This window comes from Penicillium longicatenatum (genome assembly GCF_028827895.1).
Source record: "Penicillium longicatenatum strain IBT 33135 chromosome Unknown contig_1_segment0_segment0, whole genome shotgun sequence".
NCBI lineage: Eukaryota > Fungi > Ascomycota > Eurotiomycetes > Eurotiales > Aspergillaceae > Penicillium > Penicillium longicatenatum.
In genome coordinates this window covers 3,848,617-3,866,364 of record NW_026643119.1, presented here as the reverse complement: position 1 = coordinate 3,866,364, position 17,748 = coordinate 3,848,617, and the positions used below count along the sequence as shown (strand labels likewise).

The window sequence follows — 17,748 nt, the reverse complement described above, 5'->3', positions numbered from 1 at the left end:
TCACACACAACACATACTGGGGAATTCATCGTGGCTGGATCACCGGCGCATCATCACATTTTCATCTCATCTTCGGGCATCGGCATTCAGGGACAGGACAGGACACGACATCGGGGTCGGTCCTCATTCGCATTTCGGTTGGGTCCTGGAGGCGCCGATTCATGTGGCTAGCCTTTTGCTTTTTGGTTTCTTTTAGCATGTGCTTTATATCCTATCTTCCTGGGAAGAGTTTTGTCATTCTTTCGGGGATTCAGATGTAAGGCCGTGGGTGCGGGATTTCATATCACTCACTTTCATTCTTTTGGGTCTTTTTCGTCTTATCTCGTTTGTTTTAATAGATGACGCGCTGGATCGCATGAATTACTTTGCTTTATATTCATTCCGGTCTGTTTTCCACAACTGCATTCAAAGGCCGTTCCATTGATAGATCAATCTCATCATTCATATTCCATGTCATGTTCTATAGATGTTTTCTTTCCTTTTGGCTCTTGGGTAGCTATCTCGGTGTCTACATATAAGCACCGCCAGCTCTTTATGTGCTCTCATTGACCACACGCCCCGGGCTGAACTCATTTCCACCGTGCTTTCTGTTCTGAACCTCTTGGTCGATGATGAGAGGCATAGCCGGGCATTTTCGCCTATGGATCTCTGTCAAATTGGTGCAACTCGATTGGTCCTGAGCAGTCCTATCGTTGAATACGGAGACTTGGCATGTACTATAAGGATGATATAATGCTGAGCAATTTACGATGTAGCCCAGCTTATCTATCTGGCTCAAGTCCTATTGAAACTGTGCTTAATGACCTCGAGATAGAGAGTGGACAGACATTAGATTATCTCTATTCATCGGTACATCGATTCTCACTGGCAGTTAAATATGGTCTACACCTATAAATCGCCGAGCTCATAGAACGAATTGCGTCCATAAAAATACCATCAATATTAAAGAAACGTAATCCATCCTACTAGTCATTTTATCAAGCGTAGAAGTAAGAGATAAATCTTTGCTCAGCCCATCCCCATCCTCCGTTTGTGTTCTCTTCTTTCTATTCCATTCACTCGAGAAACCAAGTCTTCACTTTCATTCTCTTCAACACGTTCCTTTAGCTATTCGCCTCGCAAATCTGTGTTCCAAGATGCCTTCCCTGTTCCATCTGAGTGTACTCTTTACCTTCATCCTGCTGCTCGGCACGAATCTCGCGAATGTGGAGGCCTGTGGAGTTACTCCTGCCACCGTCACTGAGCTAATTTACCCAACTGAAGTTACCAATCCGCCGGCAAGCCCGATCAATGAAGATGGAAGCTCAGCCGGTCACTGTTCTGTAAATGGTATCACTCGCCGATGTGGTCATACTTCTGACTTTAGCCACTATCCAAAATTTACCACTACCCAAGTGGTGCCAGAGACTCAAGCCGCTTCTTCGGTTTCGGCTTCGGAACCCGAGACCTCAATTTCGAGTGTAGGTAGCCACTTGACCACTTTTGTCACTCACAAGGTATCTGCTTCGACCAACGTGGGTCATGCTACATCGGCGACTGCGACTTCCGAGGCTACACACGTTGCAAAATCCGTCTTAGCCCCCGTCCCTGGTGAGACTGAGGCATCGGCAAGCTCAACTACATTCTCTGAATCGAAAACTTCAGCTTCCACCAAGGCATCTGCATCTGTACCCTCAGGATACCCCTACAGAGGCAGTTACCCCGATAAAGTCCTGTACACGCACAATGTTCATCGAGCAAATCATAGCGCAACTAATCTGAGCTGGGATCAGAGACTGGCTGACACTGCACATGCATGGGCAATTACATGCCAGTTCAGACACAATACGTGAGTGGTTTGGTCCGACCCTTCATCTCGTACTTCTTCTCTTCGTCCCACTTACATTCTCTCTCTTTTAGCTCTATGCTCCCAGGCGGATACGGTCAGAACCTAGCCGGCAGTGCTCCCACAGCTAGTCTCGCACAGCACATTTCTGAGTTCTGGTATAATAACGAGCTCAGGAATTTCGATCCTTACTACGGACAACCAACTCCCGGGGGAGATTTAGGGACCTGCGGTCATTTTACGCAGGTTGTTTGGAGGGATACCAGCAAGGTTGGATGTGCAACAGTTGACTGCCGAGGCTCTACTCTGAGGATGTGGTATACTGTGTGCAACTATTATCCCCCTGGTAAGCTATTTTATTTTATCTTTTCCATGTAGTGAAATCGTATACGCTAACGCAAAGCCCTCCTCTTCGCTCCAACTCACCCAATAACCAAACGAATCTACGAAGGCTGGAAAATACACCCAAGATCCCTCCGCAGTTTAGGCCGCCAGATCCCGAATTTCGTCGACAGTGTCTGGGAGGCGGAGAGATATGCGGCAGTTTTGGAGGGATCTTATTTGAAATTCTCACAGAATGAGGACCTTAAGCTGTTGTTGCTGGAGACTGGGGATCGAGAGTTGGTCGAGGCTAGTCCGCGAGATAGGATCTGGGGTATTGGGTTTGGAAAGGACGCTGCTGGAATGCGGAGGGAAGAGTGGGGGTTGAATTTGTTGGGGAAGGCTCTTATGGAGGTTAGAGCAAGGTTGAGGGAGGAGGGGCTTAGGAAGTAGAGTCTAGTATAAGGAAATTTTCAGACATGGGATTAACTACTTGTGCTATTAAATGCCGAGTGACATCAGATTTAGATAGACTATTGAGGCATGAGAAACATGAAGACATTATGAAAAATCTGCTTATTTTGTATGTGCGTGTCTATATCTATATACGTCCACAAACTCAATAATATGCACAATTGGGCCTTGGGTCGACGACATCTTTAGAAGTGAAGCTGCAATGACGGCATTCAGTCTCGAGATCCGCAATTCCCGGTCCGATGTGGGTTGATAGATTTGGCACTTTCATACCAACGACTTCTCCCCACTTGACAGGTTTTTCTGCTGCATCGTTGTCGTCAGGCGGCCGATGACAGGCCGCACTGAGCGCCGCACTGCAGTTTAACGCAAGGGGAATAGAAGCTGACTTGAAACGCCGTAGCATCAGGATAAAAAATACCACGACAGTTATGAACCACGGGACGACCATGATTCTAAATCCCAAAGAAGAAGCATTTAATCCGTTGACTGTTCGGTCAGGCTCGAAGTCGCCTTTGATATTTATGGGGACGATTTGGTAGAAGGAAAGAGCTTCCGAGGCGAGCCAATGAGAGAGCGTGAAGATCGCAAGGAATGGAATGCTGTATCGGTATGGAACGGAGAGGTAGTATGTTGACCGTTGTTCACCAGTAGGAAACGAAACCCGGAGAGGCTTATATTTGACAGCGTAGCTGTTAAACTCGGCCGCAAGAAGCATCCGCGTCAGCGCATTATTGTAGACCGTGTAGACGATGGAAATAATAAGCTGAGGAATATTTGCAATGAGCACTACGGCCACGAATCCCAGTCCCACAGTTGGATAGAATTGGCTATGATATAGCGTGTTGACTTTCTTGTCCCAAGAAGACTGTCCAATCAAGGCTAAATTGTACCCAGATTCACCAAACATGGTGGTATTGAATCTTATAGCAATAGCGCCCAGGACCACCAGACCGGCCTTGAAGAGGACGAGGAAAGCAACCATCCTTGGCGGGAAGGCGGATGACCAAGTGCGACGTGCTGTGCTCACTGTTTTAGGCTGTGGGGGAGATGCTTCTCCGTATCGAAAAGGTACTGATCGCGAAAATATCGATACCCAAGGGTACTCGTTGAGTGTGAGTTTGACCTTGGACTGGCCTTTGTTTGTTCTTGCCATAAGACAATTGTTCGCCGTATACTGATCTGGCCGTCTGAGGAACGAAGCAAGGGCATCCCCGATCGTCAAGAAAATCTCCTTTCGACGATCAAGAGCCGCAATCAACATGCAGACGAGCTTGACTGCAATGCAGGTCATGACAGCTACGCCGATTGGCAAGCTGCACTCTAGCTGACAGGTGGCTTTGACCGGTTGATGATAGCAATATTCGATCTTGCTCTTCGTTGATAGCGACAAAGGGTCTTTGATAAACCAATCGAACTCCAGCTCACCTTTCCATGCTTCTGTCAATGAACAACCTCCCTCAGTGGAATTGAATTGGGGGCCATCGTTGTATGTATTCATTCTGCACGTCCAACCGGAGAGCATATCGACTTCTGAGCTCATCGCCACCACAAGATTTTTGCGTGTCTGAAAGCTGGCCAATTCATCTGCACAATCGGTAATATTCAATCTCTCCAAACTTCCAGAAGAAATGGCAGTACGCAAGCTCCCCGCGCTCATTCCCACCATATCCTCAAAATGTGCAGTCGTGTTCCAGTCCGAGCCTGTAGTCGTAAAGTTCGTTGGGGCAATTACCATTCCGAAGTCTTGCGCATTGACAGAAACATACACAAAGGAGTTGTACCTGGATACCTCATCAACATACACACCATCACATTTGGTAGAGGGATACTTACGCCATTTGAACTGGGAGCGAAGACAAAAGAACCAACAACCAGAGTATCTTGCGCCAGTATGGTGCGTACCAGATATTCGTAAAGCTCGACGAACCGATAGAAACCCAAACCCGGCGTGCATGAGCCTTATCAACCCCTGCACGTGATGGCGCAGCCAATATCTGACAGCAGTAGCTGCTTGTGGCAGTAAGTGTAAGGACAATAATGTTAATCAACACATGCAACCAAGTCGCGGTTGAATTCGCAGTGCTGCATTCTCCATGAAAGACCACACTTGACGAGTCACCCCATCCATAGCCATGCGACGCGGCCTTGGTAGCCAATTTAACGGTAAGAATGACATGAGCGAGCAGGGCCAAGGCTACTCCTAATGCGCAGAATAGCAAGCCGGTCATCCATTTTGCTTTTATTTTCGGAAGTGGTTTTGAACCATCGTTCGGTGCTTCGTCATCTGGAAGCTCGGTTGCTCCAACACTCTCATACTTGTGGTTTTCGGAGGATACGTCGCCGTGGGGTATCCTGTCATTGAAGCTTAATTATACTCGGGCGCATCGGTAGATTTAATGGGACTTACCATTTGGAATGAAGTGTCGTGAGCTTTATAGGTGTTTCTTCGCGTGGATGCTCTGCGGATGAGTTATTTAGCAGAGATGCGTGTGCATCACTGCTCTTTGGGGAGCCCTTCATTCCTGAAGGAAAGATTAAGGAAGGAAATTCTGCAGGGTCCTACAATTCGCTTCATATTTTCACGCCATTAAGGGGCCAAATCGTATTTACAAAACTCGGTGTTGTTCAGTTGATGTGATTGGGTGAGCAGTGCATGACCCCCTGCAGTGTGGGGGCTGACATGGGGATCGTCCCCCAGCCTTGTCCAAGGAGCACGTATCAACCAATCAATAGGCTGAGCTAATGCAGGCTTGCAATTGCACGGATTTGTGCTCTATTAATATGGCGTTTTATGTGCTAAGCCACGTGGACCCTGGTAAGTTTCAGGATTTTGGGCTGCGGGTCCCACAGGAAATATGGAATTTGCCAATGAACACCCTACTGTAAGTAGAGTAAATTCCAATAGGTGCAGACTAAGCCCAAGATGGTACTCCATAGAAACTTTGTTCAACGGTTGTTGCAAAGGACGGGCTTCTAGGCAGCCTCAAAGTCCTGAATCAGATTCAATATCGTCTCGTCATAATGCTCAAAGCAGTGAGCTTCGGTATTATACATCGGACCCAGCTCTCACCGGTGATGTACAGTGGGGAATCAACCAAGATAAATACAGAAATTCAAACCAAACGCTCCAAATATCCCAGGGTATCTGCATATTAGATTTTCTTCGAGGCAGAACTTAGTCCCTTCTGATCATCAGACGGGAGCGAATCCGAGATGGATCGCCTCTCCCCGTAGTTGAGTGTGCGGTCTCCATCCGGTACCTCCTGTCCGTAGGCGACGGAAACATCCTCATAATCGATGTCAACTTCGTTCCACTTGTCACTGGTTGCAGGGATAGGGAAGAAATAGCAGAGAATCCAGTACATGCCACCAGAGACAATGACGCCAGAGAAATAGTTGATGTTGTAGATGTACTGTGCACCGATGGGGACTTCGGGGCCGACTTGGCCAACAAATCCGACGATGTTGATCAAGATGCCACTAAAGTAAGCGGCGTAGGCGCGCCAGGAGAAGCCATAGGTGTAGTAGTATGAATCCGTCTTGCGGGCGCTGTAGAGGCTTTTAATATCTAGGAAACCACGGCGAACGAAGTAATAATCGCAGATCATGGGTCCTGCAATCGCGGAAAGGAAGAGCGAGTAGGCGGAAAGATAGGTAGTGAACTCGCTAGATCCGGTGACAAGTTTCCACTAAAAATGATCGTTAGATGCTTTCTTTATAATCAATATGATATCTTATAAGAACATACCGGGCACATTGCCAGACTGATACCTGCGCAGATGAAACTACCACGCCGAATGTTCAGGTACCGAGGCAGCAATGCTGTCAAGTCAGTTCCGGCTGAGACGGAGTTGGCAGAGATGTTGGTTCCCAACTGGGCCAGGGTGAAACCCAGCGCGATAACGAAAATACCGAAGCGCTGTCCAGAGCTTGCTCCCTCTAAGAACATGCCTAGCAGGGTAAGAGGGTTCCACACTTGCGTGCCGTAGATCACTGTTGCAGAAGAAGACACGATGATACCGATAAATGATGTGATTCCAAATCCAATGGGAATGGTCAGAAGCTGAGACCACAAAGCATCCTTCGGCGTACGAGCAAATCGTGAGAAATCAGGATCGTTCATAATAAGGGCTGCAAAGTTACCAATGCAGGTCATAATTCCGGTGACGACTTGCCATGCCAGCGTACTTCCATGGACCGTGTTGGGCTGGTGGATAATAGGACCAATGCCGTTTGCCCTTGAAATTGCCCAGGCAAAGAATGCGATAGCAGCAATTGGCGAGTAAATTGCCTTGACAGTGAACAGGTGGCGCACCTTGTGCACAGGGAACCACAGAGCCGGAAGGGAACAAAGCCAAAAGAGGAAGAAGCTGACGAAACCCTGAGTTGTGACGCCGGCACTAGCAGGAATTGTGTTGGGCAGATTCTTATAGCTGGGCCAAATGGCCGTGATCATCACGGTCACACACTCGCCTGGGTAAACGGTTAGATGATGAGTGTGGCGGATGTCGGAGAAAAAAAATTCACATACCTCCAATGTAACCTTGCACGCCATACCAGATGATAGCCATCACCACTCGGTTGATCACCGGCCAGAAAGAACCCCAGATTCCAAAAGATGCTCTAACGGTGACTGGGAAAGATATATGATAGACAGCACCAATGCGACCGGTCAAACAGACAAAAATGGCGGCGATGAAATATCCAATCCAGACACAAATCCATGCCTGCCACCACGAAAGACCTGCGATGATCATTGAAGACGAAATCATCCATGTGTTCTGGGTATGCCGTGTCAAAGGTATTTCGATAATAGATCGAGGGCGCGGGGACTCACGATATTCAGCGAGTCCGCAATCCAAAATGCGATATAGTTCAACCAGCTCCATTGGCGGCGTTCAGGTTCGACTATAGCACAAGAATGTCCAGATTAGCGCAACTTCTTTTTGACGAAATAGATACAGAAAAAATATAAAAATTCGAGCATTGTCAGATGAGTGTAGAGCGATCTTACCAGGCCGTAAATCATCGTTCGTTAACATCAACTGGGCATTGGTGAGCCCCGGCTCATGAGCCACGGAAAGTTTATTGAGACCCCATCTAATCTTATCCATAATGCCAAATTATTCTGCAAAAATGCAAGCAAGAACCGGCTCTGAGAAAAAAGACAGAGTCCAGGGTATAACCTGGGGTAGGGAGAGGAGAGAAAAAAAGGTGACGCTCTAGAATCCATGTGGAAGGAGACCTATGATATAATGATTCCAACATCCAAGCTACAACCTTGAATGATGATAAGGGTGGGCTGCGAGTGGTCCCATCGGGATAATCATCGACACCCTGACCCGCCACATGCGATATGATTGCCCCAGATTGCCCTGTGGCAGGGGGTTTGAGCACCTGAGGCGTATGTGCCTATCATTTTCAATTACGCCGATTGTCTAAAAGACCAACGTTATCAATGATAAGCGGGTGCGAACGGGGGATCCACTTTCTCCGCAAGCCACCAGGACCGTTGCTGATTGGTCGACGGCGTATCTAATCATGGGGAACGAAAGATTAGTTCAAAGTGGATTCTTCCTTGACTCGATGCCATCGAGTAATACTTTTGATCACGTGGACATGGTTGATAGAGATCTGTACCGAGCACTGGTTCACTTGGATATTATCCCACCTAGGAGATCATGACCGAACTATTACGACTACGCCTCGTCCTTTCATATACACCTCAATTTGGGAATACGTTCAGCACTTGAACACGAGTTCGGAATTCGGAAAACAGGATCCATTGAACACATATAAAAGCTCAAACGGCAAAAAAAAAAAAAGAAAAGAACGCCTTCAATGCCGAAGCAGTGGACGCTGACCGACTGGTCACAATACTGGATATCGATCTAGGATTTCGTTCTATCTTTAAAGAACCCCGGAACCGATCTCCCGTCTTCTGTACAGTATCGTACACGATGGGAAACACATTGGCAATTGTTTAACGGCGCAGAGCGTCAGTGATGGATGAGCCACCGCGGCGGAAGGAAGCTATATGGTCAGTTAGCTGATCTGGACGTGAAAGGCAATTTTCCAAGCTGTCAAAGCTCCACAGGGCTAGCTCAGGTCTAACACTGTCACCCTCAAGCGGTCGGATGATTCCACATGCAGCTTTCATAGCTAGAAATCAACTGGGCAATGGCATGCCGGTGAATGCTTAGGGAAGCCATAGCAACCTTCCGCAAGATCCGACAGTCCTAGTCCTTGAATGGACACCTTCGCGAAGCTAAATCAAAGAAATTGTAGAGGTAAACATACCATCAGACTCCTCCCAGGCACGACCGGCACCGAAACCAAGACCAACCCAAGCGGGCCAAGCTCTCCGCTTGAACAGGAGCACTGAGAAGACAACACCGAAGGAGAGGCCGAGGGAAGACTTGATGATCATCGAGGAGATGGCACGGTCCCACTATACAGTTGCAGTTCAAGAATTAGCCCACGTTTCCAATTCGAAGCTTCCAAAGCGTTCGTTTCCTATGCCTTGGAAAGGCGCCAAAGATGCATGGAAGGTAGCAGGTTGCGGAAGCGTATATACCTTCTCGTTAAGCAAAGCCTCACTGACGGGCTTGGTGGCCCGCGCGACCGGCCGGGACTCGCTGGAATCGGCCATTGTGAAAAATCTAAACAACGATGTGTTAACTCGAAATCATATCTTTCGCTTGGGACAGCCTAGGTACGTACGTAGAGGTAAGAAGGGCAATTGAAGAAGGTAGATGGGGTCGAAAGAGAAGAGTGCAAGGAGTCGGGAGTTCACGAGGAAGATCGGGTCGAAGGCGGTGGGGGATTTCGCCGCGGTTTTTTTTCCCGTTGGACATCTTTTTTTGTTTCTTGAGTATACCAACCCCTCCAGACTATCGGTTCGGTTTCACGATGCCTTCACTCGTGGAGGTAAGCTCCATATTCTCCATATATATGCGTCAATAGTTCCTTGGTACTAATACACGTATCAGCGCCCGCGATCGTCGCAAGAGGCGCTCCTCCGCCTCGAAAAAGGCAGCGCTTCTCCGAGTACCCAATTACACGAAGCGGCACAGATTTTAGGATTGGATCTTTCGTTGTGCGAAAGTCACCCAGAGACACACCGAAATGACAGAATTCAAGTCAAGGCTACTCCAAAGGAGGAGTGGGTGTTGCGATGGTTGCTGAAGAGACTGAGAACGGGGAAGAACTACCGCGTCGATCCTGCGTCATTCTTGCTTCTACGACAGCTGATCGACTTGATTTCACCAAAGAACATGGCGACAATCATGAAGGACCAGAAGTTCCTGTCAATCATATGCGAGACGATTGCGGACTTGGAGACCGACATTTATGCGACAGTGGGGAATGGATTGTCGAGCTTGGATTCGGACTCGACGCTGTCCGGCTCTTCTGTGGATGAGCAGCATGGGATGCAGGGTATGAAGCGCAAGAGGGGCAGTGCAGAGAATGACCCAGATGCTATGGATATCGACAGCCCGCCGCAGGACCCCGCCTCGTGCTTCCTTACGTTCATCCGCGCACTGGACTGCTTGCACGGGGTGATGGCTCTCGCTCAACGAACAATCGGCACAGATGAGATTGCCAACTCCCATCTCAAGCTAGCTTTGCGAGGCGATCCTGATGTGGTTGCTTTGTTGCTGGGTAGGGCTTTCCAGCTAGCTTCCGTGGCCATCGCCCAATTTACTCACGCGGGAAAAACTACCGATCTTCAACACCTGCTGTACGTGTTTCCAGCAATGCTAGAATTGTGGGAGTCGAGGTCTCTCCGCCACGATGATACGGACAACAAAATCAGCAATGACTGCTTCGCGAAATCCAGTTTCTCCCACGCTCTCAGACTTCAGTTTTGCTTGCGGAAGATTAGCCTCGATACCGATGAGAGGGCATATCTGCTCCATGCTGTTGAACGGATAACTGCGCTTCATGTGCTACTCCCAGCCCGAGCAGCGTTCTTTGAACGAGGTGGTTCTGGCATCGATTACTCGCCGGAAGAACCTGACTGGAGTGCAGTTCAACCAGTCACTGCCGCTTTGCGGCCAATTATTCGCGAGCAATCGAGCGTTCAGGGTACCGATGACTCTAAGAATGGATCTTTCCACGCCCTTTGGCAATCAATTGAGCTTCTTCCAGAGCTTTTTGATATTGCTGTACGAGCGGTTCCAAGGGATGATTTCAGACGCCAAACTCATGAAGCTCCGTGGTTAGAGACTTTGTTTGTGGCCGTGGCAGAGCTGGCCTACTATAACTCTCAGGAAGATGATCCTGACAACTTTTCTTCTCGCTTTGTTTCTGTACTGGAGGAGCTTCTTCGAGTGGCTCTTGAACGCAATGTTGGCCTATCTCTTCATACAATTCTCACGCATGCGCGCTACACAGGTCTGCTTGAGGAGGGCTTAGAGAAGGTCCAGTGGACTGTCACCGCTTTGGTAATCAGCCTTGGCGTCGATGTCTTTCTACCAAACTCTGGTCTTCGCGATTCCCGCAAGTTCCTTGACGCTTTACTTAGCAAGATTCTTCTTGAATGGCGGAATGATGCTACCAACAATTCTGAAAACTATGATATCATCAAGAATGACATAGCGCTCCCGTTGTTGCGTGGTTTCGCGGCTGCACGAGATCTGCCATTTTTCTTGGAGGTCTGGCACAATCAGCTAGTCGTGATCGAGGAAGCCCGAGCTGAAGATAAGACTTTATCCTTGTTTTCGGTTTGGGAAGACGATGACCTTTGCAATACGTTCAGTGAAGTAATCCGAAAGACCCTCAGTGGTTCAATCTTGGCAACTCTTATGCAAACTGCCGCTGTGGAGACTAGGGCTGAAGATGGCAAGGTTTCCAATGCTCCTCAGTCATATGCCAAGATTGTCGTCATGGAGGCTAGCTCCCGAGGAAAGGCGCTTCACTTTACCGACTCAGAGAAAACAGTGGCCCACATTTTGGAAACATTGACCTCCACCCTTTCTTCAAAGCAAAGCTTGCACTGGCGCTGGCGCCTGTGGCGGTTTGTGCGCAATGTCTTGCAGAACAACATCCACTCGCCAGAGAATGCCCTGGGTCAAGCGGCACAGTCCCTTGTGATTGCTGCCTCCAAGACTGTGCATCGTAACCATAAGAACCTGACTAAGGCGCCTCTTGCCCCGCTAGAATCCTGGGAGGCGTACAGATTTGCCTTGGTCTCCGTCAAAGGAAAACTCAATGAGGAGCAACTAGAGGCTTTCAACACCATCTCCCAGGATATCACATGCCTCGTCACCTCTGTCTCGCGTGAAGATGCTCAGAAATCGATGAAGGCACCCTGGAATGGCCGGATAGATACCCTCGATTCTGCGACAACTCTGGCTTTGGCTTATATTCTCGCACTTATCAGGGTCCCAGAGGTCTGGGAGCGCATCACAGCCGATCATCGATCGCGTCTTTTCCAGCAGCTTCTCTCTCTGGCCGCTGCCCAGTATCATTCCACCTCCCTGCCCCTTGAAGCTGTGGCAGATGATGCTCGGTTCCTACAGGCATGGGCGAGCATCGTGTGCCACGAGTATTTGCTCAGCGTGCCATGCCTCGTGCCTGATCTGGTACTTCTCCTTAACAAATGCATCGAGCACGATTCTTCTGATCGTCGTATCTATGTGGATAGTTTGCAAAGGATCCCAACTGCCTTGATCACTCGCGGTTTGAGAACTGCTCTCTTGGACAAGCTAAACGATGTACTAGTCCAGCAGGATAGCGTCCCCGAGGTTACTCTTGGGATCTTGACTATGATGGCAAAGTTGGCCGCCATGCCGAAGTGCGATGCCAACGTCACTGGCGAATGGGAACCAATATGGACTGCCGCCCGGTCCATCTCCCTTGAAGGCACTGAGCTGGATCTTCAGATCATGAAGTCGTTCCGAAGCTTGTACCGTGCAATCCTTGCCAAGCTGCTCGTTCTCGCAAAGGATGATCGGTCTGAAATCTTCAAGAAGTTGTTTGCCAGAGTCACCAAGCAGGCTTCCAAGCTGCGACAGATCGATCGTGACTCCATGCCCTGTTTCCTCTTGCGTCTGACGTTGTCAGAGCTCTGGATACACCGCGCGAAGCTGCAAACATCGATTTCTGAAAACGAGCTTGCTTCTTGTCGCCAGCATGTCTTTGGTCTGGTTCTGGCAGATATGAAGTCTGTCAAGGATCAATGCAGAAAACAAAAATTAGAAGAAACCATTACTCTCATCAAAACGATTGATGCTCTAGAGGACTTCGAGGATCTCGCAACAAACCACATTGAAGTGGAGAAGTTCTTGTCCAAGATCGAGCATTACATGGAGATGTCGATTGACTCAGAACCGTCTCGGTTGATCCGCCGTCGTCTTCTTGCCACCAAGGGACCTGAGAGAAGCATCACCGAGCCTGTCCTGCAATGCGCCGAGACCATCACGCTTCAGTCTCTCTACGCCGAGGACCAACAGCTATTCATCCGGGCTACAACCGAGCGTTTCCGTTCCATGACAACTGCCAAAGTGACTCAATCAATCCGTGAAGTCCGCGAACTCGGTTTGACCGGCAACAACGCCGGGTACCGCATCCTCGTGATCTACCTCGCCGTCATTTCTCTTCCAGCAGTCGACGACAAGGACAGCGACGTCGCACGCGAACTGTCCCTCCTTTCCGCAGCTCTAGCAGACGCCATGACGCACAGCACCTCAATCGAACAATTCTGCTTCGCAGTCGAGAGTCTCGCCCTCCTCCTCCGCGTGCATACCCGCGCCCTGGCCCAATGCAACATCGATGCAATCCTAGCCGCAATCGCCGCCTCCGCCTCAAAGGTTGGACCGCACATCTCGCCCGAATACGCGCCGACAATTTTCACCCGTCTCTGCCGACTGATGGGTATTGTCCTGGGTCTCCAGCGTCTAAAGGTCGGCGGTCGTTTCCACCTTGTCGTCCCAGCCATGCAGCGTCTCCTATCCTGTCTGTTCGCGCGTTCCCGTAAACGCTCCCGCTCAGCCCATTTCCAATCTTCCCTTTCTCAACCCTTCTGGCTCGCTCCACTTGAAGCTTCGCACACATCTTCATACACCCGTCTCCTTACAACACTTAGCGACCCCACTACGTCCGCTGTGCTCCGCCCTCAAGCCGGTGCTTCGCGTGACGCCCTTAATGACGAGACTAAGAAGGCGAAGCGTATTGCTGGGCAGCATTTGCAGTATGTCGTTATGGAGTATGCGCAGTGCTCGCTGCGCGGATCGCTATTGCCAGATGTTAAGGCTGCGTTGATGCCTGGTATGTATGCGGCTTTGGATGTGATGTCCAAGGAGTCGTTGCGTGCACTCAATGCTGGACTTGATGTCTCTGGACGGGCTATCTTCAAGTCTCTTTATGATGACTATGTCAAGTTTGGAAAGTGGAATAAGGCATGATTGTTGTTGTTGTTTTCTTTTTTTTCTTTTGTTCTGCATTCTACGGTGTATCGACTTTTTCTTGCTTGAAAAGGGCCATTTCTCTTCTGTACAACATTTTCTACTCAGACTTATGATATCCCCGAATGCATATGATTGTTCTGAAGTTTGTATAACTACTGGTAGTCGCATAAACACTTTTTAATTTAGTCGGAGTTCATACAGTCCTAATATAGGATGTGCTCCTTAACAGGGTTTACTGGAACAAGATGTGAGAGACTACCCATGCAATTTAGTGTGAATTGAACAAAGATGCCTGAAAAAATGAAATTGTATTCAAGACAAACTATGAAGGTAGATGGGTCAAAGCTCAGAAATGTGTCAAATAAGATTGAACACTTGTAGAGCCATCCTTGGGAGGGAGATTTGTCTAAAATGGGGTTGGGTATCAATAAATATTCGTCGTAAATCCGTGAGATCGTGAAAATGAGAGCAAAGTCGATGAACAGCTATGCATCCAGACATTTCTAGATCCGATCAATGGGTGTGAAACTGGCGGTGACTTAAGCAGGGCGCAGAAACGTTTTCCAATACTGAAAAACGGGAACTTTGCGAACCATCGGGCGTTGTGACGGCCATTGTCTGAGACGGAGTCTGGGACCCTGTAGTGTTGACACTAGATGATACGGGCAAGGGTGCATTTAAGGGAATACCGTTATGGCCGCTGTGAGTGGCACATCCAAAGCAGGCACAGTCGTTTCCACACTGGCAACTGCCTGTGACGTCGGAACAAGCCGAAGGTATTCCAACGGGGTATTCCAGAGTAATGTAGTCCGATGTGTTCATCAGCTGGTTGTTTCCTGGAAGAGGAGACGCATACCCGCTAGGCACAGCCGAGTTGAGATCAAAGTAATCGTATTGGTTGAGGGTTTGGTGCGTGCGAGGGTCTATAGGTGGCTGTCGCATGAATTGTTCATGAGTCATTGAATTGCCGTGCAAAGGATGGCGTCTCCAGGGTTCCGTCACGGATTCGGTGAATTGCTCATCTCTGTCAAACGACATCATAGCACTCATTTCTTGTACATGCCGGCGAGTTGTTTTATTGAAGGGGTGAGTGATACAGCCTAGACACTGGCAGTCATCTCCACATTCACAATCAAGACAGTCCCCAGGAGTTGCTGCGGGTGCCGAAGCATAGGGAATTTGGGCGGCAAACGGAGACATGGGGCTTTCAGATATATGAAGGCGATCCATTGAGTGCACATATGGTGCAGAGGGCGTATTTGACGAGTAATCTTCCACGTACGGCTGTGGAATGGGGGTGTTCTGCATGCCAAAAGGCTGCATGAGCGGTGGCTGCGTCGAATGCATTAGGTTTTGCCATGGGTAGCCCACGTATGGCAAGCCGGTCTCATCCAAGACAGGTCGCTGGTTTTGACTAGACTGTTGTGGAGTCACGGGGTTCGGTGCTACGGAAGCACTTGACTGCCCACCGCAACATGATCTTTCACTATTCGGGGCGACAGATGGAGGCGAGGGTTTGTCATTGAGGTTGGGAGACTGATTTTCATTCCGAACATGCTGGTGTTGAGGGAGGCCAGCCAAGTATTTAGGCGCCCGATCCTCCAACTTGAGATCGTCCGGCATGGCTTCCAAGGCCTTAGCAATGTTCTCCGGTGCTGCCTGGATATGGCTCTGCCTCCGTGCGGACTTCTGGACTTTGCCCGGCGCAGGTGATGCAACTGGCGGTGCGGCGGGGGTAGATTCATCTGAATCGTTTGGGGTAGCCGGCACTGTATAGAGCGGTGCACACAAGCAGCCTGAGCCTAGGGACAAAGTCAATATGGTCCCAAACTAGGAGTCGAGTTTTCCTACCTCTAGGGATCCGCACCATTACGAACCATGTCTTCACACAGCCGCATGATCCTGGGGGATGAGGGCATTTAGATAAGGGTCGCCCTGCTTTGGGTACTTTTGCCATCACCCGCTCGAAATGCATACATTTGGACGACCGATGGCCGCGAACGCATGGTTCACTGTAATTCAAATCCAATTAGCACAGCTCCATTTCAGTTGCCAATTCTTCTTATCCTACCAAGACCATTTGTTTCCCTCTTCGTCCAAAGGCATATTCAAAGGCGGGCGTATGTTCGAAACAAATTGAGTCTGACCGAGACTCGAGAGTGAGATGACGAAGCGCTATCGCAACGGGTCGCAGGCGCCGGGGTATCAACGTAGGGATATCCGCTTTTGATACGTGAAGGCAACTTGATGGCTTCCGTTACTGAGGAGTTTCTCGCGGTAAATCGGGTATTAATTCCATACGCGCTGGGATTGAACTGGAGATTGGGCGGGGTTGAAAATGCGGCAGATCTTTCGGGCGGAATAGACCGGGGGGTCGAGTCATCGGTGACGACAACTCGACAAGACCCGTAGCACTGTGATTGAGAAACAATATGCGAAAGAATACTCAAGTACGAATGAGGCGGGAAAAAAATCGGAAGGAAAGAGCGTTTGACATTAAAATCGTAGCAAGCGGTAGGTACCTGAAGAAGGACTCGACAAGGAACGTGATTGGTCACGTGGCTCACTGCGGGGGGATTACTTAATCCCCCTTGGACTCGCCGCGGCCTTGGATTTGAAGCTACGGTATTATGATTGGTTTCAGACACCAACTACACAATGCCTCCGGCTACCGAGGCTGTACAGCCTGAAAGCAATACGACCTCATTCTTTACTGTTCCTCCTCCCATAAAAGCCCTTTTTGACAAGTTTCCTTTGGCTACTTACCCTGCAAACGACATACCGCAACGTACTCCGTTCCGCCGACAAGATAACCAGCTGTTTGTCTTCAGTGAACCTGCCAATGCGCGCCATGGTCGCCCGTCTTTTAACCCTCAATGTCTCAAATGGCAGGTATGTTGCGATCCTTGCACCCAAGGTTTCCACTGTATACTGATCTCTAATCCGGTAATAGGCGTACCTAAAATTTGTCGGAGTCGATTTCGAGATCACCCCGTCTAACAACCATGCATCACCAACTGGAGCTTTACCTTTCCTCCTTCCAGCTCTTCCCACCAATGCACCGGAAGCGATTCCTTCACACAAGCTCCAGAAATGGGCCATTGAACAAGTTCACTGCGAGGAGGAGCAGCAATTAAATCTGCGCTTCGAAGTCTATGCCTCTCTGCTGGACCACCGGATACGAAATGCATGGGTACGTACGGGCATTGTTCTCTGCAATTATTTCGACCTAGCCACCCTCATCCTACTGTTAAGGCTATCGCTAACATATAAATCCACAAACAGCTGTACATGCTGTACCTGGATAGTGAGAACTTCAATGCTGTAGCTCGTCGGCTCTACGTGGTTCCGGCGAGCACAAACTCACTCGTCCGTACCACCCTCGGATTCCAGCTCCAAACAGCCGCCCGCGACGAGCTTCTCAAGACATCACCATACGTCGACGTTGCAGACCTGGAAGCCGACGCAGCCAACGCATTCCAGGCACTATCTGCCTTGCTCGGCGAAGATGACCATTTCTTCGGCCGGCCAAATCCTGGCCTCTTTGACGCCAGCGTATTCGCCTACACACATCTGATCCTGGATGAGGGGATGGGTTGGAAGCGGAATCGATTGGCACAACTGCTCCGAGAGCACACCAACCTTGTACAACACCGTGAAAGACTTTTGCGCTTTTTCTAGACTTGTTTTATTATCTACTACCCAAGATCC

General features: G+C 49.3%; 7 protein-coding genes across 7 annotated transcripts; 3 read left to right on the top strand and 4 right to left on the bottom strand.

Moving 5' to 3' along the window:
- Nucleotides 1-1,136: 1,136 nt before the first annotated feature.
- On the top strand, nt 1,137-2,599 carry N7484_002221 (N-glycosidase; the record flags this gene model as incomplete). Its single annotated transcript, XM_057112641.1, has 3 exons — nt 1,137-1,828; nt 1,900-2,171; nt 2,229-2,599. The coding sequence occupies 3 exons, from the start codon at nt 1,137-1,139 to the stop codon at nt 2,597-2,599; spliced, it is 1,335 nt and encodes a 444-aa protein (XP_056977378.1).
- Nucleotides 2,600-2,765: 166 nt separating this feature from the next.
- Nucleotides 2,766-5,080, bottom strand: N7484_002220 (uncharacterized protein; the record flags this gene model as incomplete). Its single annotated transcript, XM_057112640.1, has 3 exons — nt 2,766-4,404; nt 4,457-4,975; nt 5,031-5,080. Coding segments are annotated over 3 exons (2,208 nt in total), but the record flags the coding sequence as incomplete, so codon positions are not given.
- Nucleotides 5,081-5,775: 695 nt separating this feature from the next.
- Nucleotides 5,776-7,737, bottom strand: N7484_002219 (nucleobase cation symporter-1 family protein; the record flags this gene model as incomplete). Its single annotated transcript, XM_057112639.1, has 5 exons — nt 5,776-6,312; nt 6,372-7,096; nt 7,155-7,404; nt 7,461-7,531; nt 7,638-7,737. The coding sequence occupies 5 exons, from the start codon at nt 7,735-7,737 to the stop codon at nt 5,776-5,778; spliced, it is 1,683 nt and encodes a 560-aa protein (XP_056977376.1).
- Nucleotides 7,738-8,606: 869 nt separating this feature from the next.
- N7484_002218 (MICOS complex subunit MIC10) lies at nt 8,607-9,275 on the bottom strand (the record flags this gene model as incomplete). Its single annotated transcript, XM_057112638.1, has 3 exons — nt 8,607-8,656; nt 8,924-9,074; nt 9,201-9,275. 3 exons carry the CDS (start codon nt 9,273-9,275, stop codon nt 8,607-8,609), a joined length of 276 nt encoding a protein of 91 aa, XP_056977375.1.
- Nucleotides 9,276-9,535: 260 nt separating this feature from the next.
- N7484_002217 (ribosome biogenesis protein URB2) lies at nt 9,536-14,034 on the top strand (the record flags this gene model as incomplete). Its single annotated transcript, XM_057112637.1, has 2 exons — nt 9,536-9,553; nt 9,616-14,034. The coding sequence occupies 2 exons, from the start codon at nt 9,536-9,538 to the stop codon at nt 14,032-14,034; spliced, it is 4,437 nt and encodes a 1,478-aa protein (XP_056977374.1).
- A 516-nt stretch (nt 14,035-14,550) lies between these two features.
- N7484_002216 (uncharacterized protein) lies at nt 14,551-15,907 on the bottom strand (the record flags this gene model as incomplete). Its single annotated transcript, XM_057112636.1, has 2 exons — nt 14,551-15,839; nt 15,889-15,907. 2 exons carry the CDS (start codon nt 15,905-15,907, stop codon nt 14,551-14,553), a joined length of 1,308 nt encoding a protein of 435 aa, XP_056977373.1.
- A 788-nt stretch (nt 15,908-16,695) lies between these two features.
- Nucleotides 16,696-17,718, top strand: N7484_002215 (putative mitochondrial outer membrane protein (Sam35); the record flags this gene model as incomplete). Its single annotated transcript, XM_057112635.1, has 3 exons — nt 16,696-16,929; nt 16,991-17,230; nt 17,323-17,718. The coding sequence occupies 3 exons, from the start codon at nt 16,696-16,698 to the stop codon at nt 17,716-17,718; spliced, it is 870 nt and encodes a 289-aa protein (XP_056977372.1).
- Nucleotides 17,719-17,748: the final 30 nt, after the last annotated feature.